Below are 25124 nucleotides of genomic sequence, written 5' to 3' on the forward strand. Positions count from 1 at the left end.
CAAGAATACAGAATGACTAATTAGTAGAACGCTAACTCGAGACTTGACTTAGTCATGTATAAGAGTCACAGTAACATTTTTCTTTGTTTCCAGGTGATGAAGACGTACCACATGTATCACTCGGAAAGCATTAATGCAGAGAGCAAGCTTAAGGAGGCTGAGAAGCAAGAGGAGAAGCAAATTGGCAGAGGAGACCCAGTTTTCAACATTCGCATGGAGGATAAATACCAGAAGCGCAACTCTGTGAAAAAGATTGAAAAAATGAAGGAGAAGGTACATTATTAGAGCATACACAGCTTTCAACCCGTACATCTTATTTATGCAAGTTCCCTTTAAGGTCTGGTATGTTTTAAGAAAAAAAGATTAAATGCCTATAAGAAAGGATTTTTTTAAAGTCTTCCTGGAATTCTGAGTTAGGAGTATTGAAATATAGATGATATGGAAGTGCGCATCAGTGCGCATTTGTCATTAGATGGTGACTAACACCCTTCTGCTTGTCTGCTTAAGAGGAAGTGTGGGCTGAAGACCAATAGTTCAGAAGAGGTCTGATGGGATTTTTCTTGTTTGTTCCTTTGTATTTTTAACTCTCATCTGCTTTTTATGCGATGCTGCTGCCCAGACACTCTCTGCTGAATGCAGAGACATAAACAGCACAATCACTTTTTATTGCATCGTACATTGCTCCTCACAAAATCATTTGTTCACAGTTGTGTGCTTTGATTCTCTCATTAGCGTCAAGCCAAGTACTCTGAGAACAAAATGAAGTCGATCAAAGCACGGAATGAATACCTCCTGACACTGGACGCCACCAACTCATCTGTTTTTAAATATTACATCCATGATCTGTCAGACCTCATTGATGTAAGTAATAATACTACATGCTTTTTAAAATCTGTATTATGTCGAAGCGTCCCTGGTTTGGCCATCAGTTTTGCAGAATTGAAGCTGAGGCTTATTTCACACACCATTTAAACGTTAGCTGTATATATTGCATATCTCCTCTTCTGTTGCTCTAAATATGTATGATATAATGTGTCATTCCTGAGTTGTTAGCTGATTGATTTGTGTGATGTTCGGAAACCAGATTTGTAGGTAATATTGCTTTACTTTAAAGGGAATAAGGGAAGTCGTGAAGGATGGTTTTATTATCAAGCAGTTTAGAGTTTGTATTCCAGGCAGGATTGAAGTAGATGACTGAAGTGTAATCTCTATTCTGCAACATGCTGTGTGGTGAAATTACCCTTCACTCCGCCTTGCTTTCAAGCCTTCAGATCTCTCCAGGATTTGTGTTTGAGAATTTATGTGCAAAGCTGGCTGCATCAGCTGTATTTGCAGACTCATGCATATATCTTTATTAAAGAAAAAATCTTTGGTGTCAATATAGTACTTGGTTTGTTTTGGTAATTCTTTATGTAGTTTTGAATTTTTGGCACACAAACTTTGGCTAGCTTTCAAAACTTAGCAATTTCAGATAACTGTGTTTTGTAGATAGCATGTTCTTTTGCTCTTAAGATGCAAAATGGTTGGTAACAATAATCTATCCAACCTTGACCTCCAGTTCATCTTTTTGTCTAGTGTTGTGATCTGGGATATCACGCTAGCTTGAATCGAGCGTTGCGGACTTACCTGTCTGCTGAATACAATTTGGAGACATCTCGCCATGAAGGTCTTGACATCATTGAGAATGCCGTAGACAGTTTGGACCCGAGAAGCGACAGACAAAGGTTTATGGAGATGTTCCCCACGGCCTTCTGTCCACCTGCAAAATTTGAGTTTCAGCCTCACATGGGAGATGAGGTAGGTTTAGTCCAAAACTATGGAAAGTAGGAATGCAGTAGTAATAATATGCGTTACAATTAGCACTGTTCAAAAATCAAATCATAAAGAAAAAAAATGATTTAGATATCATGATCCAGCAACCTTGCTAATTTTAGAAAATAACAGATGCAGTCTGACTAGGTTTTAGTATCTATAATGTTATACGTATATTGCTTCTGCAATACAGGCTCTTAACGTTAAAGAATCACTTCTTATAAATACTTCTCCAGTTTTTATTTTAAACTCTGTCTGTTATTTTCAGAAAATATCAATTTATTCCATTTCAACTGGGGGACCCTGGCAGTGAATATCAAATCAAATTACCATTCACTGCCAGCCAGTATGAAATGCAACTATAGTTGGCGTGGGAACCGGTGTATTACATGCTTATTTAGAGAGACTTTTATTGTTCTTATAGGTCAGTCAGATCTCAGTGCAGCCGCCAGTGAATGGAGAGCTAATACTTAGGTTCCAGCAGCTGCAATCTCGCCTGTCTACTCTGAAGATTGAAAATGAAGAGGTATAGCAGGATTCATTTTAAGCATCTTTTATTTAATTCAAATTCGTTCGGTATTGGTAAAACCTTTTTAAGGAAGATTGCAATAGTTTAATTGATTCCAGTCACGTTAATTGGGCTCCTCTTTGACGTCTGACCTGCTTCCTGTCTTTTCTTTGTCGATTTTCTACCCTGCTCCACATAGAGTTTTCTTAATACTGTTAAGACTGAGGTGCAGGGTATTTTGAGCTGTGGTGACTCATCAAAGCAGATATACCGGAGTGTCAAAATAATAAAACTATTCCTCCAACCCTTAAGTATTTAACGTGCTTAGTGAATTAGTTCTAGGCGGGGTCATAATGAGACAGTCTTCATGTCCTTGTCTATGCCCAGTCCAGGTGGGCTCAAACAGAAGGACATTGCTGTTTAATGTTATTATTACCAGATGGCCTCGCTATGCTGGCACTGTGTGCCAGCAACATCCTTGAAAAATGAACGTTAAAAGCATTTTGACGACCTCCAAGCATGAACTGTCAAACGTAGCAGCTCTGTCTTCCTCCGGATGGGAAAAGCGACAAGGCATTGCTTGACAGAAGTGCAGCTGTTTCCTTTGCTCTTTGAGTGCTGTAAAATGCTGAAAAACATTGCCAAATTTACTTTGCATTAGTTGTTGATATGCCTCTATTTCAATTCAAAAGTGTTTCCCTGGGACAAAATACAATCATTTAGTCTGATTATTTTTCCTTTTCAGTTGATATTTATTTATACTTGAATTTCTTTCGTATACTGATACAAAATTTCCCCCTCAAGCGTTTTGCAACCTGATTATCTGCTAAATAGCAACGTTCATTTTTTATAGAGTAATTGGATGGACAATTAACAGAACACGCGCTGTGAATCCAGTCACCATTTTTGTCAACGCCTTTGCTTACAGGTGAAAAAAACTTCAGAAGCCACACTGACCACTATTCAAGACATGGTGACCATCGAGGATTATGATGTCTCAGAGTGTTTCCACCACAGCAGATCCACTGAATCTGTGAGGTCTACTGTGTCCGAGACATACCTCAGCAAACCGAGCATTGCGAAGAGGAGAGCAAACCAGCAAGAGACTGAGCAGTTCTACTTCATGGTGAGTCGCAAGCTCAAGAAGCCCCAAAAAATTTTGTATCACCGACTCCATGTTTAAAGCCTTCCGCTTATTTGGTGCATTCCTAAAATGGTCAAAGCCAGTGGCTGTCTTGATATCAATACAGTGGATGATGTGATTGATGGGCAACTTTGTAATTACTGTAATTCTTGACAGAAATTCCGCGAGTTTCTGGAGGGCAGCAATCTCATCTCCAAACTGCAGGCCAAACACGATTTGCTGAAGAGGACTCTTGGTGAAGGTATGGTCACATTCCTTTTAGTGACTCAACTTGATGGTGTGAAATGTCTTTAAAAAAACTGTTGTTGGTGTTTTCTAAATGGTTTATGTATTGCTCCATAACCTAAGCTTTTTATTGTATTTTTTTTTTAAATCATGGCTAAATATTTTTGATGGTTCAAAATAGTAATCTAAAATAATTAAAATTCAAAGTGTATTTTTACAGCGAATTTATCAATCTGAGAAACCAGACTAGAATTATTGTTTGTAAGGCTGTCTGGCTGCAAGTGAATGGTTTGATCCTGTTTATGGATTGAAATGACCTTGCTTACTAAAATGTGAAATCATTTGTACTCAAGCATGTTGTGTGTTTGTGTGAAGAACGTTGTAGTCAAGGCAAGTGAAAGGCCTCATGTGCTTATCAAGCTGTATACACACTATACACAAACCAGGCCTGTCTACCAATTACACATTGTTTCTATTTTATCTCTTCAGGGCACAGGGCTGACTACATGACCACAAGGTAAAGTAAAACACGCCCATCTTACCTTTAGGATAAGTGCATATTCACATATCATTCAGTTGCATCAGCAAAAATTGATCTGTCCTTAAAAACACAAAGACACAATTGAAATCAATCTTTACTCATTCACTACCAAAGACGTAAAAATGTATGATCAACTTTTCATAGCTGAAGAACAAAAATAGAGTAGAAACAAACTTTTTAATTATTGAATGATTGATGTTTTTGTAGAGAATGAGTTAATGATATGTTTATTATCATGCCCATGTCAGTATGACATCTTGTGAATTTGGTAGCAACATAATTAGAGAGAAAACAGGGTTGCAAAGAAATGTTTTCTACATGGGTTCAAGCAACTTCTCCTTCATAACATTGCGTGAGTCACCATAATTCATGGACAAAATAGTTACTGGAGAGTTACACCACTTCAGGCAATTGCATTGTCATCTCTTTCTAATGCATTTTTTGTATTCTAGACATCCCAATGGGCTGTTCAAAACCCACACTGGCACCAGGCGGGCTAGACCCCGCTCTGTTTTTAATGTTAGGTTATTTAATGGAAATATGGAGTCATATATCAAGGTACTGATAACCACCCTGTGTGCTCGACATTGCTTCTTTTTCTCATTTTCTCTCTTGCTCCAGCTTTCTGGCCATTTTCATGGGTGCCCCAAACCGTTTACGTTACAGTTTAGCTTAAACCTGCTAAACACTTGTCTTTGCCTAAACTGTAGCAGTGGCATTGATAGACTGGAATGGCTTCTGAAAGAATAGAAGGCCCCTGGGATGGCTAAATGTTTATCTCAGTCAGTTTCCCTTTACTCAGTACTGTGCCCCGCTTCAGTGAGCCTTTCTGGCATCTCCAGGGAGTAGAGTCCAGTAAAAAGATCAGGGTTAGTGACAGTCTGAGTGGATGCCAAATGGATACGGTGTGCTGCCACCATTTTCACTGCCACAACTGGTGACCCGTGCCATTATGTTCTGTCCAGTTCTTTTTGGTACATTGCCAACACAAACTGGATTAAGGGTGCATTCTTAGTAATAGGTTTGGTGAGCAGCTGCTGTGGTCCTAACTTGGGTCTTGCTTCTTTCTTTCTTTTGCAATGCCTGTCCGTAGCCGTGGACGACGGAACTCACATGCTCGTCATCAGGTAGACATCTTGAAGCCTCCTAGGGAGTCCCTCCTGCTTGCTTGCTTGCTTTCTCTAATGCCCTAACTTTTTTTTTGATTGTGTCCTATTTGAGACAGACAGATATGGCTTGATTACAATTAATTACAAAATACATTTCACTTTAAAGTGATGTTTTTCAATACAGAACGATGTATCGAGATGCATTTTATCTTGTAGTACACGTGACACATTTATTTTCAAAATGATAAGTCGTCACCACCTGGAAGATGTGCATAGAAAATTATGTTTAAAATAGTGCACATATTGGTGTGAATATGCCATATTAATATAACAAACTTCAGTCACTCGTAGACCATGCAGAAAGAAGCACTGTATTACATAATTGTGATACACCAGACCTTTTCCTCAGCTGAAATTCCACGTCCAGAATTGATAGGCTGTATGAGCACACAACTTTTTGAGCTGTATGCGCACCCTTGGGAGCCATAAACAGATCTACTGTACCGTTAAATGCATGGGTTGCTGCCCTGTGCAGTACACTGAATGATCTTCAGCAACCTCTGGCACAAAACCAGCACAAGAGTGCACCCTGCTTCCGAGTGCATTTAGCTAATGTGTCTTTTTAGAGCTGCTTCTGTGAGGCCCTCTAAATGATAAATGATCATCACTTCAGGCAGGCGTTTGATGTGATTACTGTCAAAGGCAGGCAGTATATTAGAAATTGAAATTACTTAACGTTAAACCACAGCTTTGCCCACATGTACTTAGCTGGGATGGGCTCCAGCACCCCTACGACCCTTGTGAGGATAAGCAGCACAGAAGATGAATGAATAAACCAAAGCTTTAGACGTACCTCAGTGTAATAGTAAGCAAATGTTGAGCGAAAATATTTATTAGCTAAACAACAGCCATTGTAAATGAAGTCAAATCTGTCTGTGTCAGCAAGCTTGTACACTAACCCTCACTTCTTTTCTTTTGAACTCACCCGTATTCAAAATAAGTTTGTATAATGTCACTGTTCCACAAACATATATTAAGATATCCAAAGCACACGGACATAAGAAAATATACGGACAGTTTTGACAGATGACTTTGTGGGACAGCAAAGAAGCTTATAAGTTTTGTTGACGTACAACTCCTCTGATTATTAGACACTAGACGATAAAGCTGTTTTCACATTTGCAAAAAAACATTAGTCCAGAATGAATTGAATAATTAGAAATTATTTTTTGTCAAAAAACATTACGAACTATAGAAATGTTTTACATCCACTGTTAGTAATCATTTAAAATTATATATGATATGGATGAAGTGTGCAAATGTCAAAACACAGATTAGATTTTTAAATTTGTTTCCGTTATTTCCTCTCTCTAAAGATCCTTTATTTTGAGCTCCTTTCCTAAATTAAACACGTGTTGGCTAAGTAAGCTTTTCAATATTTTCAAGGATTCTGGACAAGCTATTCCTCGTGTGGTTGAGAGCTGCATTCGCTACATAAATTTGTATGGTGAGTTGTTTTACTTATCCTATGTGTAAAAATGTACGTACCGCATCCATTGATTGACATATTTCCTGATCCCCCATCTTGCTTCAACCCTCTCATTTAATGATAACAACTATGTTGTAAGAAGGGAGTTTCCCTCCCGTCCTTGGGAAATGCAGTTTATTCTAAGATTTAGATGACAGCCAATAGTTTACTGCGTGATTTCCAAGGACTCATTTGAGGCCTCTCAAACACAAATTAAAAGGCGACTCATAGCAGACTAATTATAGCCTTAACCCTTTTCCCCTCGTAAAATCCTAATCCTTCTTTTGGGGTACAGCACTTTAGTTCTACCTAATTTAAAAAAGAAATCCTTAATTGGGAACACAAAGGGATATAAAGAACAAAATGTGCCTTTATTCAACAAAGTCCTCATTCTCTATCTATCATTTCTTTCCTAATAAAAATGTTGCAGGCTGTTCCTTCCTATTTATGATCCTTTTCTCTCTGTGCAGGCCTCCAGCATCAAGGAATATTTCGAGTATCTGGATCCCAGCTAGAGGTTAATGACATAAAAAATTCATTTGAAAGAGGTACTTATTCATCTGGACATTTGGTACACTAAGAATGCCATTGATACATTTCATTAACACTTAAATTCGCTTCACAACCGATTCTATTAATGTGTCCATGTTGAAGGAAACGACCCTCTGATAGATGATGAGAGTAATCATGACATCAACTCGGTGGCTGGCGTGCTGAAACTCTACTTTCGAGGCCTGGAGAACCCTCTTTTCCCTAAGGAAAGATTCAGCGAACTGCTGTCCTGCATCCGTAAGTAGCAGCGGGTGTAAAAAAACAAATAATTATTCATATATCATTCTTAACAGATGTCATTACTGACATTTGTTTTACTTGTCAAGCAAATTCCTGTCGTTCTATCATTTAATTCAATTGTTCTTTAGAAAAAGTTTACAATACTGAGCAATATAGATCTATTGTATAGGGTATACGGTCAATTGGTCACCGGTCTTTTGGTCGCCCGGAAGGTTATTGATAATTACCATTTAAATCGTTGCTCAAATTCCCTAAATACAAACTGCGAATTATTATTTAGTCATACGTAATGCCCTATTAATTATTAGGCTAAAGAAAAGCTCCAAATTTCCCGGACTTTTATTGTTTTTTGTTGAGGAACTTGTTAAGACCCTGACTCACGTAGCTTCTTAAAGGGACAACGCATGTACATACAAACTCATACACTCACACGTCGGCTCAGTGAAACTGCTCATGGCCATTGTTGGCTTTTATTGATGCGTAGACCGTGTTGTTTTACCTTGTTTTGTTCCCGGTCTTTTGGTCGTCGGTCTTTTGGTCGCCGGTCTTTTGGTCGCCGGTCTTTTGGTCACCCGTTGTCCCGGTCCGGGCGACCAAAAGACCGCGACCAAAAGACCGCGACCAAAAGACCGGCGACCAAAAGACCAGCGACCAACCGACCGCACACGATTGTATAGATAATAGAATACAAATCATATTGCTATCGTACTTCATTTAGAAATCAGGGCCTCCGTGATCAAAAACTGCTTCTGAATACCCATAAACGAAATCATATATTCATTACCTTGTGATTCGCTCATCGTGTGTGGTCTTTTTCTTCTAAAGATTTCAGGATATTACACAGGCTACCTAACAAAGAAAAAACACACATTTAACGCCTTCTGTGAAGTTGGGTCGGTTGTACGGTGGTACTTAAGCACACTCGTGCTGAAAGGGTGATGGAGATTCTTGTTTTCATTCCCCAGCTTCACATGACAGTGATTGCAGTGTGGGCTGAACTACACCCAGCAGGGCTCCACATTTGGGAAAATATTTTGGAGTTTCTGACATGAGCTTTGTGCTCATTTTTATTTTGAAAAGCCCACAGTTTTATTGTTTTATAGAAGTGAACTAATTCTGGATTTTATTGTACTTTACATGTACAATGTGCAACATGGAGTTTTTTTATTTTTAAGTGTGCTGCACTGGCTGTAAATTATGTGCAAACTCTCATTTTAGTGTACTATCACAAATGTTTTCTTGACCCAAAAGCCATGCAGATGTTGTTGGTGATTTACTGAAATAGCATAGAGTGGCTCAACTCGGCTAAATACTAAAACAGCTGCAAGTGGTATAATGGAAGATTAGTATCTATCAGGTTATTAGGATTCTACTATGTCAAGTGAAGGTTTTTCATTTATGTTTGACAGCCATTGTGATTCTTATTGTCGTAGGAATAGAAAATCTGTACGACAGGGCATTGTACATCCGCAAGATCCTCCTGACCATTCCCAGATCGGTCCTTGTTGTGATGCGCTACCTATTCGCCTTCCTAAACCAGTAAGTTTTTGTTGTTGGTTGTTGTATGGGACAATAATAATGAAGTCCTCCTATGTTGAACTTGTATTTGAGAAGAAATGTGTTGTGGTTTGTCTGAAATATCATCCATGTGTATTTCCAACATTTTCTTTCAGTTTATCTCAGTACAGTGACGAGAACATGATGGATCCTTTCAACTTGGCGATTTGCTTTGGCCCGACACTCATGCCCACACCTGAGAGCCAGGATCAGGTCTCTTGCCAGGCCCATGTCAATGAGATCATCAAGACCATCATCATTCACAATGAGACAATATTTCCTGATGCCAAAGAGCTTGATGGGCCAATCTATGAGAAGTGCATGGCAGGAGGAGACTATTGGTAAAGTATAAGACCATCCACTATTATTAATAGATTTTCCAGGGAAAAAAAATAATTTGTCAATGTTCTAGATTTGGCTTGTGTTCTTGACTAGATGTAGTTTAACATGGCATTGTACGTTTTCTAAATTAGTTCATATGGACGGAATTGGGTTATTTTGTTTTCAAACATTGACTTGGTGCTAATTGTTTTTATATGGGAAACCATTCAAAATGCTTTTATGGTCATACAGTATGCCTTTAAAAAAAGGTTAAAGGCCATTTTTACTTGATATAGTAAAAAGAATACAATAACATAGTGATAAGCTTGAAATAATCACCTTTGGAGAAAAAAAATGATAGAAATCATCTGCTTTGGAAATTGTGATTAGCTGAATTGAATTAACTTATTTGAGGGGCATTCCAGCTACACACTCAACTGAGAGTCTTTATTGCCCTCTATTTTTCCCTGCTCTACCACAAGCTTGCACGGTTTTATTCCTGGCTGGAGTTAATCACCCATCTCAGGACTGCTGCACATGAAGCCCTTGGGAGATTGTTACCCTTGGCTCCCACTCTTCTATAAAATAAAAGGTGGTTGGTGGCATGTTACCATGGGAGATGACAACCATGGGGGTATGATGTCAGAGAGTGAACATTTGGGGGGGAAAGGAGGCCAAACTACAGATGAAGAAACTGATCCACACAATAACCTACAGTCTGATAACCACTGTTTTCACTTTATGGGCACAAGGCTTCTTTCTTCCCAGCTGTCCACTGAAGCAATAGACTTCTTTGTACGATAAATATATGACTACTCGTCTTGTCTTTGGTCCCCATAGTGAAAGTCCCTACAGTGAGCATGGAGTACTGGAAGAGGTTGAAAATGAGGGAGGCACAGAGACACACACCAGTGAGGATGGTACGTAACTATTGCATAAAAATTACACCGCTGTACTCTCTGAGCCACTCCAAGAAGTAGATCACAATATACTTACAGGAACTGTCATACTAAACCCACCCTGAATGAGCCAGGTCACATGTTTTGGTCATTGGTTTTGCGTTGGTAAAACCCATCTTGCTGTGGCTAATCCCATTTTTCATCCCGTTAAATGTAGTAAATTTGAAGGCCCAGTGTACTGGGCTAAAAAGGGAGGATGCCACTTTGTATACTAATGTTTTAGCATCTTACTTTTGGTGAAATGAAAGTGAGCCTCCTCACAGGCAGATTGATTATTAAGGAAGGTTTAGGTTCTGCAATTCCAATCTTGCTTTTTTCAATCTATCTTTTTTTTAAATCTATTTTAGATCACATATTACCCAACATGTGAAAAATATAAAAAAAATAAACAACTTTCCTTTGGAGCAACTACAAGATTTTCTCTAAAGTATTGGGATTCAGACAAGATGTGTGAAAAGACCGTTTACCCAGACATGTCTGGGTATTTTGTCTGACTCAAATTTAAAATTGAAAGCATCAGTTGAGGCGCAAAGACCAGATCTTACTGTTGTCATTTGGTAAAAAGGAAGTGAGAAGAAGCAATGAAATCTGTTAGAAATTAATCATTGTTAATGTGACAACCAACATATATGCGGTTGGAAAGAGACTCCCCTTACCTCTTCCTAATGCTTCTTTGACATTTCATCATTTTTTAATAGTCAGCACTTTTTTCAGCATGGAGCTTTGGAAGGATCGCCATTCACCCATCCATCCTTTTTTTTCTCTCTCTTTTTTTTAAATTTGATAGTATAATTTTCAATGTTTTGCCACCATGACGTTATTAGTGTTCTTCTACGTCATCGATACATTGATGCTGTAGTCACCGGTAATCTGGCCACTAGGTCGAAGTTGAACAAACTGGCACATTGATTATATATCACATTGTAGGAGGACACCATGGTGTCCTTGTTGTCAGATACCCCCGCAGGCAAATGCTTTATTGGATTGCACATGTTGAAAGGCAATATTCTAGTTTAGAGAGACACTAGACAGTGCAGCATTCACGCGTTGCAAAAAAAAAGAAGGGAAAAAAGAGACAGATTTGTTCACCAGACAGTTTCGCTTGTTAACTTTTTTGAGAGTTAATTTCTTGTTATGATTAAGCATAGCTTAAGATAACTATTTTCAAGGACAGCTTTGGAAATTAATATAGTTTTCATTTCATTAGCCGTTTTTGTTTTTTAAGACTGTTAGAACTTTGTCCACCCAGTTAAGTGTTTTGCTACTGATGATATCATGAGATGCAAAACCTTAATTTTTCCCAAATATTTTATAAAAACTGATCTTTTCGTTTTCTCGTTTGCAACCAAGTAGTTTTGCTTTATTTTTATTTTATATTTAGTTTTTACGCAAAGTTCTCTTTGTTTTTGCATATATTTTTACGTTTTTATGCAATTTATGTATGGCACTTACGATTTAATTTGCATTCAAATAGAACAACTTTAAATCCATTGTCATGAAACAGAATGCGCTTGACTTTGTAAAAACAATGACTTTTCAATTAGAATGGCACAGGGGAAGAAAAAATCCTATTTGTCAACGAGGGTCCGCTCTATTGACAGCACCCCCACAGCAGCTTAGGCCAATTGAGTCAGACAGTAAATTCCTGGTTGTCACACTTCATTTAAGTTGTGTCACATCTTTTGCGTCTTTCCCAAAAACCCAGTTGACAAATACATTTGGGTTGGTGATGAGTACAGTAAAATAAACAAGATTGAAACTGACATATTAAGAAAATAAGGTTACCGTCCCTGCAAAGAATATTCCTCACATACATACCTTAAGTAGTATATATACAGGATGTGTGTTTTGGTAAGGCTACATTATGTCCACACGGGACCACATGGCTGACTTGAAGTGAGTGGGAGGAGGGCATGGAGGAAGAACGATGCTATTTTTAGAGCCGTGTTGCTGTAGTGCACTCTGGCTCGAAGACTTAGACACGAATGAACACTTATGGCAGAGTTGTTCAGTCGGCACGAGCTGTACAAGTGAGCAAATCCAACTCAACAGTATTCACAGAGTACTGTTCACTCTTTAGATGGTCACACGGGTCCAACTGTGTTTGTATTTGGTTATCTTTAAACGGGTTGTAGCAAAATGGGAGCAAACAAGTATTAAATGGCTAGGTAGAAGGAAGTGATTTCAAGAGAAAAATATATAAAGTCACTGTTCATCAAAGTTTTTATTTATTAAAATTGTCCTTTAAAATGATTAAATGCTATATATTAAGAACAATATTAAATAATCTGGTCATAATTGAGTTATATAAAGATGATGAAAAAAATTACAGTTCAGAGCATTCGTTGCAACTAAGTCAAAGCGTGACAGAGAGAAAAAAATAATTCTGACATTCACCCTTTAAAATGTGGCTCGTGTGATGCTATCAATGACATGCAGCCATTTGTCTTTAGTTCATCCAATATCGGACTATCGCGCGAGTGTGCATATTTAATCATTAACTGCTTTCACATTGTAAAACGGTCCTGTAAACATAATTATACCCCAAATTTAAATGACTTTCTTATAGACACATTTGCAGATATTGGAAACTCACAAACATTTTACTTAGCTGTGTACTCTCTCACTGGAAGTTACCCAAATTAAAGTCTTCTCATGTTCACTTGTTGGGTTTCTCTGCATTTCAGCGCATTGTAATAGACGCAGAGCCATTCAGTAATTGTCTGAGGTACACTAAAGTACCAGACAAATTTATTGCCAATGTTTATTTCCCCTGTCAGTGATCCAGAGGTTTATTCGTATGCTTATCAGCTCAATCTAATGAGCCACATACTTACTGAATTCCCCCTGAGTGATTTAGATCTCTTCTCAGGAGCTTCTATAAATACAGTGTGTTCGTTCCTCCGTCCCCGTGCCATGTTGTCAGGCTAAAATATCCAACGGGCTCACCCACACGCGCTCCGCACACTTTTACTCCACGTGCACCGGATGTCACACTTGAGCAACCACAGGTCCCAACATCTGCGTCAGACTTGCCTTTTTAAGAGCACCATTAACATCAGATGTCAATATTGATTTGTCTGATCTTTCCGATGCCCGTGTCACGCTAAACATGACCTGACTGATCTTCTCTGTTGACAGAGGGTGAGCCCATTGAAGCCATTGCCAAGTTTGATTATGTAGGGCGCTCTTCCAGAGAGTTGTCCTTCAAGAAGGGGGCCTCACTGCTGCTCTACCAGCGAGCATCGGAAGACTGGTGGGAAGGGCGCCACAACGGCATTGACGGCCTTGTGCCACATCAGTACATTGTTGTCCAAGACATGTGAGTGACCTCATCTAATCATGGATGTAAATGACTACGTCAATGACTACGTATTAGATTGCACTGTATGTACATTTCGAGGTAATTTAAGTAATCAGTGATAACACACACACTGTCATTGGTGACGGTAGAAGCCCACTTCATTCGTCTTTAGTCATTAATGTCCTTGAAACATAGTATTTGGGAACATATGGGGCCAAAATTATTTTAAGGGAAATTTCTATGCTAATATGAACTAAAATTGGCATTCTGAATCCAATTCCAGCATCTCAAGTTTTTCTTCTCCACAGGTTACTGTTGTTACTACATGCACACGACTATAATTTCAGTGGGCGTGTAATCAATTGATTACTATCTTGTTAGGATTGAATCACATGAACCAGAGACCCTCGGTAGCTGGCCTACAAAATTCTTTCTTTGCTGGTGTCCAGACCCTTTCAATCCATAAATCCCCTGAAGGGGCACTGCCGATGATGTCGTCTTGCTTAATGAAAGAGCAGGAGGATTTAGTGCCAGTAGTACCGGGATTCGTCATATCCTGCTCTATTCTCAAAACTAGAAAGCTGGGCAGTGCACTTTACAGACCGGGTCACCATCTCTCTATCTCCCATAAAGAAGCCCACAATAAAACATGCATTGCAGAGAGAGTGCTTGAGGACAGGGTTTGTCCTCTAATGTTTCTCCTCTCAGGGTGTGGTGACTTCCTTCGGTTTATATATTACTTGGCCATTTATTAAAATGTGTACAGTCTGATACACACTATACTCTTGACACATGCATTTCTAAACTCCATTTAACTTTCTTACTGTATTTGGGGATGCATGTAGTGCGTCAGCTGGCATGTTAAAAAGGCACAGTGATTTGCTTTGGGAATACAAGTCTTTTGAGAGGCTGGAGCACATGCTGACTGTCTTTCTGTTTCTTACTGTTGCTGTCTCTTATCCTGTCCTAGAGATGACAACTTCTCGGACACGCTGAGCCAGAAGGCTGACAGCGAGGCCAGCAGCGGTCATGCCGGGGAGGATAAATGTTCAGGAAAAGACATCAGTTTACCCAATGACAGCAGGATCTCTGAGGCCTTCATCAACAGGTTGGTCGATGAATTTGGGGCAAGAATAGGGAACACGGCATGAAAAATAAACATTGAAACAGAGGTACCGGACTTTGAAATGGAAAAATAAGAAATAGGGTGTTAATTGCCAAAGGTTTTATGTACCATTTAAGCAGATCCAAATTCTCCAAGAAAAATATCTTCAGAAAGAAATGCAGCTTGCCAGCATGAAATTTGGAATTGTTGAAATTGAAAAGCAGCATTTCAGGAAATAAACAGCAAGGGGTTTTGATGACTAGAACTATCATCCGCAGTGCGAAAAGATGTTTTATCATTATTACACAAGAAAGCCACAACTTTGCACTTTTAAGCAGTAACAGAATATTATAGCAGCAGGGAACACTAGTTCTGGCAGGAACGTGGTAAATTTGATTTTCCTCCTTTGTCTGTATGCCATTACTTGGGAATAAATCTGCCAAAGAGCCCTTGTCCCAGTCGTGGCGTTTTTAAACGCCCAGCAAGGCTCCATTTTCAGGTACTGCCCCTTCATCATATACCCAATTAACCGGTGCGTCAGCAGGGCGCTGTATGTTGCAAAGTGTAGTGTGCAAAGATTTTGATAGGGTGTGCACGCTTCTGCAACCTCATTTCTCACTCTTAAATAATAATTGAATTGATAAAGGTAATTTATGGTGGAAAATCTTTTAGACAACAAAGCCGGGTTTCTTTTTTTTTGTAATAATACCATCGCCTGGTATTTGAATGGAGATGGTTGACTTTTTAAACATACACTATAATGGAAGAAATAGGAAATATCAATTTCCAAGTGTGCTGAAGTCAGCAGATTGTGACGCGACAGACAGACAAAGCAATTTTGTCAGCATGTATTGGCCGTCCGTGCGTGTCTACTTTGTCTTCTAGTTCCTCATTGCTGCATTCAGTGACCTTGAAACGTGCCACTTACTCAGTCTGTCTGTCTCTCTCGCTCAGTCACAGTCACACATTTGTACTCACACCCATTGCCACACGGCCACCTGTACGTTGATGCACAGTTGGACTGCTTCTCCTTCTGCTGATTCCTCTTTAAAATATTTACACCAGTGTACTATGTTTAACGTCATCCTTAATATGGCCTCCTATCCCAATAACAATTCATCTCATTACCTCCCAGGTGATCTTCACCTTCTGTTTGTGTGCCTGCTGTTCTGGAAATCCTCAATGTTGAATTATTGAGTTCATAGAATTTTAACAAAGACAGTCTCAAGGAAGAAAGAATTTTTGAACTTTGAACATTTGAGCATCTCTACATTTTAATGGACTGTGGGGATATTTATAGATGAAATATAGAGTAGTTAAATTCACATTTCTCACTTATTATTCATAGTAAATATTACTTGAACTGGTGGTGATGTGAAGGACTACAGACTATTAGAAAACGACAATGGCTCTCAGTTAAGACGATTTTTTGTTCATTTATAGGCGAACTACTCCGCCTACAGGCATTTATGCGTTACTGCAGTTTTCTTTCCTTATATGTACGTACAGATTTTTCACCAATGACTTTAATTTGGCCACACTAAATTTGGTGTGGCATTATTTTAAAGAGTGGCAGTGGCATTTTGCAATTCATTTATCTAATTATTTAAAATATTTTTCAAAACGCCATTCATGTGTTCTTTGTTTTCCTACTGTTCTAGATTAAAATACAATTGAATGCATTTTTCATAGTTAACAAGGTTCGTAATTTGATTCAGTCATTCACTAAAATCTTCTCAAATGTAAAAAGATTGGATAAATGATGTTGTTTGAATAAAATTTAATTGACCAACATTAACTTAAATCTCTGATTCATTAGTTTGCCAACAAGTCCAAAGCGCACCTAGTCGAGAATTTTCCATGGTGGCATTATTTTCATCCTTTCCATTTGTCTCCCAGCAGGCAGAGAAAACGATTGGACCCCCCATCTCGCCGCCCCCCTGCCCGCCCGAGCGACATCCACTCCATGGTGCACCCATCTCAGCAGGGCCATCCCAAACGTGGGGGCACCCCCGAAGCGGGCTCCCCGGTTCTCAGCCACTTCAGCCCACGAGACATGCTCCGAAGCCGCAACCATCTGCCCGCCGACAGCCCCGAGCGCCGGCGCCGCACCGGCCACGGCAGCCTGACCAACATCAGTCGGCACGAATCCTTGAAGAAGACGGAAAGCCCCCCCATCCGTCGCTCCACCTCTTCGGGACAGTACACGGGATTCGTCGAGGGCCACCACCATCACCATCATCGTCACCTCCACGGCGGCAAACCGCTGGACCCGGAGACCATCGCACAGGTCAGGGCAGGAAGAACGGCAAGACCACCGCAGCTCCCTCCGCCGTCAAAGCCCTGCCCCACTCTCTAAAAACCTAGTCAGTCCCTGTATTCTGCTACTTAGTCTGTGTGCTCACTACACACAAGCGAGCACTTTGACAGGCAGCACTCCTAGTCCACGTTACAAACGGGAACTCCTTTGCGACCGTTGACGCCAATAGACGTAGTCGTACACCATTCATTCATTTTCTGAACCGCTTTATCCTCACTAGGGTCGCGGGGGGTGCTGGAGCCTAACCCAGCTGAAATCCCTGAATTGATGGCCAGCCGATCACAGGCCACAAGGAGATGGACAACCATGCACACTCACACCCATATCTAGGGGCAATTTAAAGTGTCCAATCAGCATACTATGCATGTTTTTGGAAACCGGAGTACTCGGAGAAAACCCACGCAGGCCTGGGGAGAACATACAAACTCCACACAGGTGGACCGACGTGGATTTGAACCCAGGACCCCAGAACTGTTTGGTCGCCGCACTAACCACTCAGCTGCCAGCCTGCTATTACGCACTAAAAGCAAAATATATTAATTGGGTGGATATTTTTAGCTGTTTAATAATGTGGTATTTACTGATTAAGTCGACATGTTGAGCACGACAAAATCCTCCAACTATAATCAGATGACATTTAAAAACAAATTTAGCCTTATTGGGCAAATAAGACATTAAAAACAGGGAGTTTTCTTAGAGGGGCAGTTAGTTACGGTTGCAGAATCAGTTTGATCATGAGTGTTTTGGGGATGTGGGAGGAAACCGGAGTACCCAGAGAAAACTTCACACAGGAGGGTCGGAACCCACTGGTGATTGAACCCTCCATCTCAGAACTATGAGGTGGACGTGCTAGCCACTCCGTCACTGTGTCGCCTCCTTGATTTATATTTATGAATTCAAATTTACCCCCTTCCCATAAAAGTGGTGGTAGTCAAGTCTTCAATTTTTATCTTACATTTAACTGTTTAGTCACTTTGAGGTCCAATGAACAATTGTCTTTTTCAAGATATTGTTTCACTGTGCCCCAGTGGTAGATCAGTTATAAAAAGTCCTATTATTCTTCTACATTTTTATGTCAATCAAGTGATTATGCCTCTTTGTCAATATTGAGTTTCCTCATTCCCTTAAAGGCTTTGTCTTTGTCTCCCGCAGGACATAGAAGAAACCATGAACACTGCTCTGAACGAGCTTCGCGAACTGGAGCGCCAGAGTTCAGCCAAGCACGCCCCTGACGTGGTTCTGGACACCTTGGAGCAGAGGCAAGCCCCGGGCGGCAGCGGGGGTCCCACGCCGGCCACCTCCAGCGAGTCCCTCGGCCCTCCCATCCACGGCGTCACGTTAAGGTCCACCGCGAGCACGGAGCCTCCATTCCGCCGCAGCACTGGCGACTGTGTGAGTAGCTTCAAACCCGCAGTGGCCCCCCGCATGGGCGTGCAGCTCAAGCCGCCCGCTCTCAGACCCAAACCCATGCTCCTGCCCAAAGCCAATCAGGTTTCACAGACGCCTGCGTCATCGTCTCAGGACCCTTTGGACAAATCCTGCACCATGTAAAGTTTGTGAACAAACACTCCGACTGCCATCATCTTCTGCCATTGACATACAATCTATTTCAATCTGGGAAGGCTGGAAGCCATTTTCAAACGGGTTAGACGTCTTATCCCTCTCAATGGCAGTGCACGAGATAAGAATGAACTTGGACAACAAATCAAGAAGGCTTCCCTTAGTGCTGCCCCCAATTTAGGCATGAGTTAAAGCAATAACAAGTGGATGCACCGCTGCATGTATGTCCATCTGTCAGCCTGGAAAGCAGGCAACCACAGTCCCATTTTTTTCCAAATAGCCTCTCCATTGAAAGATGTTGTGAATATGACCTTCCACACTAAAGCTGCTATGAAGGCAGATGAAGTGCTGCTTGACCAAACAGAACTTTTTGGAGGAATTATTCATTGATGAGAAGTGCAAAACACATCCTCTGGAGTTTGGTGCACTCTGTGTGTGTATTTTCTTTTGGACAGGTGGAGAAAACCACTACTTTGCAATGTATCATGCTGTGATACTTTGACTCAAATATACAATACTCACTCATGAGGATATTGGCCATTCAAAAAGTTTCAGGCAACTTCTGTCTCAACTTTCAACATATCCCACCAGAGTCCCTAGTTTTTGGGAATATGATTCTCAAGTAGACTATATATGAAATACCTAATGGACAGAAAGTGATGTGGAATGCAAGGGCATCACAAAGACAATAGGTTGAGGCATGGATGTAGAGCCTTCGAAGAATCTTTTTCTTTTTACTCTTGTCCATCCTCTTGGGTGAGAGTCATACACACACAAAAAACATTCACCTCATTTTCTAGAACGTGTGCGATGGTCATGTATGTTTCTCATATTTAAATCTCAGTCAAGATTTCGGGGAAATGTTCGATTTGTCAGCAGCACTATAACCGCTGGTCTACAAATTATTCAATAGTGAATTTGCAGTTTTACCCTGTCAGTGCTCCGCCACAGGGTGTGCGTGTTCGTATTCATTAAAAGTGTTATAGTTTGACTAACTTTCATTATTTTTGTAATCTCTATTTAGGTTTTTTTTTTGTAGGGTAGAACTGACAGACTAGAATGCAAAAGACGTCGAAAGCATATTCTGTGGAAAAGTGTGCTTTTCTCGTAATGTAATGACAATGTAAACTTGTGAAAGTGCCTTCAAAGAGGTTTCTGGAAATTGATTCGCGTATTCATTTAGCGGCTACAAAAACACGTGTATTAATAGCATCCTTGAGAGTTCAAAAAGAAAATGATTCCAATTGAGCAGCTCAGCAAGTGAACATTGATGTAAATGTAGTGAAGTCATGTAATAGCATAACATCCATGCTTCATGGCTTGAAAAGCTCAAAGGGTTTCTTCCTAATAAATGAAATAGATTATCCACCCAGAGGCTGCTTTTGTTGTATAAAACTGTCCGTTTAATTCATAAAACATACTTGGTACTATATGGAATATTATAGTTAAAGAGACATCGCTACTATTTTGCAATGAGTTTGGGTAATATTTATGCTTTACCATGTGCTATATCTGGTAGCTTGACTGATTTTGGAAAATCCCCATGTTTGCGGAAGGATTTGGACTTGAAGGTCATCTGGGGAAAGCAAAGTAGCAACTAAGTAGCAAAACAAAACCATCAATCCTAATGATGTTTTCCTCAGGCTTGCTTTACCTCAGCAATCGCAACCTTCCTCTGCCAAGCGCGGACGGTCTGCTGCAGCTGCTTGTGTTTGTCCTTGACGTCCATATAATGCATCACGTCAGGTGCCTGGTAGGTGGACATCTGGCGGTGCAGCTGTTTGTTCTGGGCCTCGGCCTTTGAACGCACCTGCAAATAGAAAATACGGAGTAGTGACAATTTGAAGCGATTTAATTCCCAGTCTTGTCTTCACAATGGTCCAGTTTAAAATGAGACCTCTAAAGAAATCTGAATGCATTAACTTGTGAAGATGTCAATTATGTAATTGCAACTGTCGGTACAACTGTGTTTAATAGTTTTGAGAAACCTCACCATTCAGTAGAACAAGGGTGGTGAACAAGTTAAACACAGAGCAAAAATTTTAAACTGTGAGAGTTAAAGAGCTGCACCTTATGTCAGAAGCAGCATAAACAAATCCAATCTGCCAAATTATTTTTTTTAAATATAATTTGTAATGAACCCTGATGAATTTGAGTGTGTTTTAAGAGTAAAAATAAGAGAAACATGAAACAAGGCAAAGAGCCACATTATACAAAATATGATAAGAAGCAAAGACGCACATTTATTTTGTGCCGGGAGCCGCATGTGGCTCCAGAGCCACCCCTGCAGTAGAATGAGAAAGGTCCACAAAACTTTTGACCGCGAATGTCAGCGTCAATGTAATTCTGTGAAAAAGTATTTCCTTATCAAACTCAATTTTTTTTTTTTGTATTCATTTTTCAGCAAAATCACAAAATATTTGGAGTTGGTTTCATTTGGCCTATTAATGCTAGAAGAAAATTGAGCTACCTCTTGAGCATGTAATATATCTTCCTCAATTTTCTTCAGCATCACCGTCATTTTCGTGATGTCCCTGCTCATCTGCGAGGATTCTATTGTCACACGTTGAAGCTCCTCCTGTCAACAACCGCCCCACAACTGTCAGGTAAAGCTAAGAGTAGCTGGAAAAGTTATATTTTCCTGGCACAGATGTAGCGGTACCTTTTGGAAGCTCAGGTTGCGCTGTGCTTGCAAAAGTTTGACTCGGAGTTCCTCAAGGTCGACAGTGGGCTCACTGTAGTCCAAGAAAAGTTCCTGGGTATGCAATATTTTTCACATTTCAAATATGAATTTTGGTGGTCAGTATGTTCTACTATTCAGGTGTCGTGCAAAAATGTTCTATACATTTTCTGTGCTAACCTCCAGTCCTGTTTCTGCCTGTTTGTTTTTCTCCTGGAGCTGGAACTGGAGTTTCTTCTCCCGTGCCTTCAAGCTTTGGATCTTTAGTTTCAGTTGATCACACTGGGTGGCCTGCTTTTTGTCGTTGAGTACACACAAGGGGAAGGAGGTGGTGTATATAAATACTATAGACTATGTTGTCAAACGTATTCCCTCACGACTCATCAATTTAATTGATATTCCATTCATAATCGTAGGTTTTAATTTGATTGTCCAGCTGCTTTACCTTTTCTGCCAAGACCTCAATTTCCCTTTTTGTTCTAATTTATCCCGCAGGTGTTCTTTAGGGTTGAAGTCAGCTTTATGAAGGCCTGTAGGGTTAATTTACAGCGCTGTTTCTCATTCAGGCTCAACATAATTTGCACCTTAGTACTATTCCCACCACGTTTGGATCATGGACTCTGTATAGTTGTGCCAATATTTGTTACAATTCCATGCTTTTGGAGGTTTGAGGAATATTTGTGGTGATCGCCCATTTTTGATCCAACATGGTTGCGCATCAGTGCTCAAAGCAAGCTCCATAATGACACATTTTTGAGTGGATAAATTTAATTGTCATGCAAAATGTCACCGTGCCATAACACCTATTGTATGAATTAGAGCAAAAAACTGAGCAAAACCTCATCTAACTTCTGTGCGTCACCTCACAAATCGCTTCCCAAAGAATAGTCCAAAAGCCATATAAACACATTCCTAAACAAATTGCAATTGGCGTGTAAGTCATTCTTTATTCTACGTTCTCTGTAGTTATTGAACATGCTGGTACATTTGGGAAGTGCGACTATGACTTCCAACAAATCCGAACTGTAAAGTCACACTTTTGTCGTCTGGCTGGCTTGCGACTAATACTCAAGTGCGACTTGTGTATTTTTTTTCCTCTCTCTGACCCCGAAAGCCTCTTATGTTTTTTTAACTTGGTTTTCTTTAAGGTTAAAACTGTTATGTTTAATATTTAGCCCATTTTTCTACATTTTACTATTGTTACTTTAATGTGTTTGCTCTTCATTTCTCACTAAATAAAAAATTACCCTCCAAAAGTACGACTTATGGTCTTAACATATGGTCTTTAATTTATATTACCCCCACTCATCTTTATTTGACCAATTTATGAATGTGGGGGTTAAATATTTTACAACACAAGTATGTTATACATTTTACTATTGTTACTTTAATGTGTTTGCTCTTCATTTCTCACTAAATAAAAAATTACCCTCCAAAAGTACGACTTATGGTCTTAACATATGGTCTTTAATTTATATTACCCCCACTCATCTTTATTTGACCAATTTATGAATGTGGGGGTTAAATATTTTACAACACAAGTATGTTATATAGGAGGGCAGTAATATGGTGTCGTTACCTTACTTCGCATATGCTGGAGCACCTTTTCTAGTTCTTTCATTTCTGACGTCTTCCTGGCTTTGAGCAATCTACATTCAAAGTCGCTCTTCTCCTTGCGGATGTCTGCTCGCTGTTGCTCGAGTTCTTTTAGAGAGACCTGGAGGAGCATGACGGGGATGAAAACAAGCCCCCCGTTAGCTTTTTGATGCGGATTTTAGTTTATTGACACATACATGGTAGTTTTCCAGAATTGTCTCAGACTCCCCCTTGTCTTTCTGCTGGACTCTGATCACCTCCGCTGTTTCCTTTTGTGCCACACACAGTTTTTGTCTCAAGGTCAGTTGCTGAAGGCCAGTGCACAAAGTGCCCTGATTTGTCTGCTCCCAAGTTTGATCCTGACAACACAGCAATAGAAACAGCATGAAAGTATTTGATGAGAGGAATCTCCTAGGAATGTTAATATTTGAAGGCATCTAGGTGTGAATTAGAGATAACTCAAGTAAACAGTACAGTGGTACCTCTACATACGAGCTTAATTCGTTCCGGGACTGTGCTCGTATGTCGATCTTCTCGTAACTCGAAGGAACGTTTCCCATTGAAATGAACTAAAAACAAATTAATTCGTTCCAACCCTCTGAAAAAAACACCAAAAACAGGATATTGGATTGGAAAAAATGTTTTATTTCTTATAATTCGCCATCTATTAACAAAGTAACACATAACTAGTGGTTTAATAGTAATAAAATGTGTTTAATAGGTTTGCTGTTTGCCACGCCTCCACCCTCACGTTTGCTGTTGTATTCCCTTCAAAATATTCCGAAAATGATGCGCACAAATGTCCTCAATATTGGATAACGCACAACCACTTGCCAACGAGAAGTAGTCTTGAATGAGCGATCGCGCGAGCTAACAGGCTAAGGAAGGACTAACACTGAAAAAATGCAACTGCTCAGCCTACCCACGTATCGATTGTGGGTAATGAAGTTTTATTCTGAGAAAGGGTGTCATTCGCTATAGGTGTTGTGTGCACGAGTATACTTCATTACCCAGAAAGCCCTCTTTTTGCCCGCGCATGCGCATTGTGCGTTTTCTGCTACATGTGTAGGAGAATCACGTGTGAAGAAACCGTTCAGTGCTCGTAGATATCTGTTATACACGAAAGAGATGCAGCAAAAAAGACAGTGCGCTACAATGATAAACAGCCTGTCATGTCTTGGCCACCTGGCTTTCTCGCATCTCGAAATTTTTCTCGTATCTAGAGATAATTATCTGCTCAAAATTTTCTTCATATCTCGAGCTGCTCGTATGTAGAGGTACCGCTGGATGAGACATTACTAAAGGCTGGTTAGTTGAGGTATGGTTTATGCTTATATTTACATCTTCCAGATGGGAGGTTCCACCTTCCGGCAGACCCACGGGCTGGGTCAAAGACTCCTGTTGGTCGATGCGACGTAAAAAACTTTCAAACAACTCATTCTCTGCCAAAAGTGCTGCATTGGAACTTCTAGTGGACAGGTGATGTAAAAATACACCATTTTATTCCAAGGAAAATGTGGCAACTCCTAACGCAGCTGTATAATTAAGAGTACCGATTTGTTAAAAATGCTATGTGTATATGCTGTTTTTTCTTATTATTCATTCATTTCCTGTACCTATCCCAGCTGTGTTTGGGTGGCCAGCTGATCAGTTTTTCTTATTATTGTTCTTTCAATACCAAATATTTTGTCTAGCAACATGAATACAACAACTATATTCAGTCAGTTTCTTTTTTTTTTTCATCTCTACCACTTGTCAAGTAGTATGGTACACTAAATTTAACTATTTCAGTGCCATTGCCGCTGATAGGCGTCCAATCCTGTGGGCTTTCATCCTTGTGTTGTGAATTGAATGAATTTTGGAACTTGTAGATGTCATATTCGGTTGAACTGGGAGGGTTGACACCCAATGAAAATGTCTTCATTGGCTGCTAGTTCTCCTAATCTTTCTGGCAGACAATATATACAATATACCAGTTATGATCACTTTTTGTAATTTGCAAAACTCTTTTAAAAGAGCAATTTTTGCTGGCATTGGCTCGACTAATCAGAAAAAAAACAAAA

The 25124-nt window shown here is 39.9% G+C and overlaps 2 protein-coding genes across 7 annotated transcripts in view; one reads left to right on the forward strand and one right to left on the reverse strand.

Moving 5' to 3' along the window:
* The window catches only part of srgap1a (SLIT-ROBO Rho GTPase activating protein 1a), a 41831-nt gene extending 21678 nt beyond the window's left edge, over nucleotides 1–20153 (forward strand). Inside the window, exons 5-22 of one of the 5 annotated variants that reach the window (XM_077596321.1) lie at nucleotides 94–273; nucleotides 733–861; nucleotides 1576–1797; nucleotides 2237–2338; nucleotides 3249–3446; nucleotides 3621–3705; nucleotides 4179–4206; nucleotides 4683–4788; nucleotides 6786–6846; nucleotides 7338–7415; nucleotides 7522–7656; nucleotides 9093–9198; nucleotides 9333–9557; nucleotides 10378–10457; nucleotides 13638–13818; nucleotides 14771–14908; nucleotides 16808–17195; nucleotides 18378–20153. In XM_077596321.1, the coding sequence (XP_077452447.1) occupies nucleotides 94–273; nucleotides 733–861; nucleotides 1576–1797; nucleotides 2237–2338; nucleotides 3249–3446; nucleotides 3621–3705; nucleotides 4179–4206; nucleotides 4683–4788; nucleotides 6786–6846; nucleotides 7338–7415; nucleotides 7522–7656; nucleotides 9093–9198; nucleotides 9333–9557; nucleotides 10378–10457; nucleotides 13638–13818; nucleotides 14771–14908; nucleotides 16808–17195; nucleotides 18378–18776 (2841 nt within the window). In that variant the 3' untranslated portion in view covers nucleotides 18777–20153. Of the gene's footprint in view, nucleotides 1–93; nucleotides 274–732; nucleotides 862–1575; nucleotides 1798–2236; nucleotides 2339–3248; nucleotides 3447–3620; nucleotides 3706–4178; nucleotides 4207–4682; nucleotides 4789–5323; nucleotides 5358–6785; nucleotides 6847–7337; nucleotides 7416–7521; nucleotides 7657–9092; nucleotides 9199–9332; nucleotides 9558–10377; nucleotides 10458–13637; nucleotides 13819–14770; nucleotides 14909–16804; nucleotides 17196–18377 lie in introns of those variants that run through there. The other 4 variants (XM_077596320.1, XM_077596323.1, XM_077596322.1 and 1 more) reach the window with 4 other exon arrangements.
* cfap263 (cilia and flagella associated protein 263) overlaps nucleotides 19952–25124 on the reverse strand; it is a 7156-nt gene continuing 1983 nt past the window's right edge. The window contains exons 2-9 of one of the 2 annotated variants that reach the window (XM_077596330.1): nucleotides 24403–24529; nucleotides 23259–23420; nucleotides 23045–23182; nucleotides 21646–21756; nucleotides 21448–21540; nucleotides 21256–21363; nucleotides 20440–20595; nucleotides 19952–20361 (exon numbers count right to left, since the gene is read on the reverse strand). In XM_077596330.1, coding sequence (XP_077452456.1) covers nucleotides 20275–20361; nucleotides 20440–20595; nucleotides 21256–21363; nucleotides 21448–21540; nucleotides 21646–21756; nucleotides 23045–23182; nucleotides 23259–23420; nucleotides 24403–24529 — 982 coding nt within the window. In that variant the 3' untranslated portion in view covers nucleotides 19952–20274. Of the gene's footprint in view, nucleotides 20362–20439; nucleotides 20596–21255; nucleotides 21364–21447; nucleotides 21541–21645; nucleotides 21760–23044; nucleotides 23183–23258; nucleotides 23421–24402; nucleotides 24530–25124 lie in introns of both variants that reach the window. The other variant, XM_077596329.1, reaches the window with a different exon arrangement.

Source organism: Stigmatopora argus, chromosome 3, assembly GCF_051989625.1.
Source record: "Stigmatopora argus isolate UIUO_Sarg chromosome 3, RoL_Sarg_1.0, whole genome shotgun sequence".
NCBI lineage: Eukaryota > Metazoa > Chordata > Actinopteri > Syngnathiformes > Syngnathidae > Stigmatopora > Stigmatopora argus.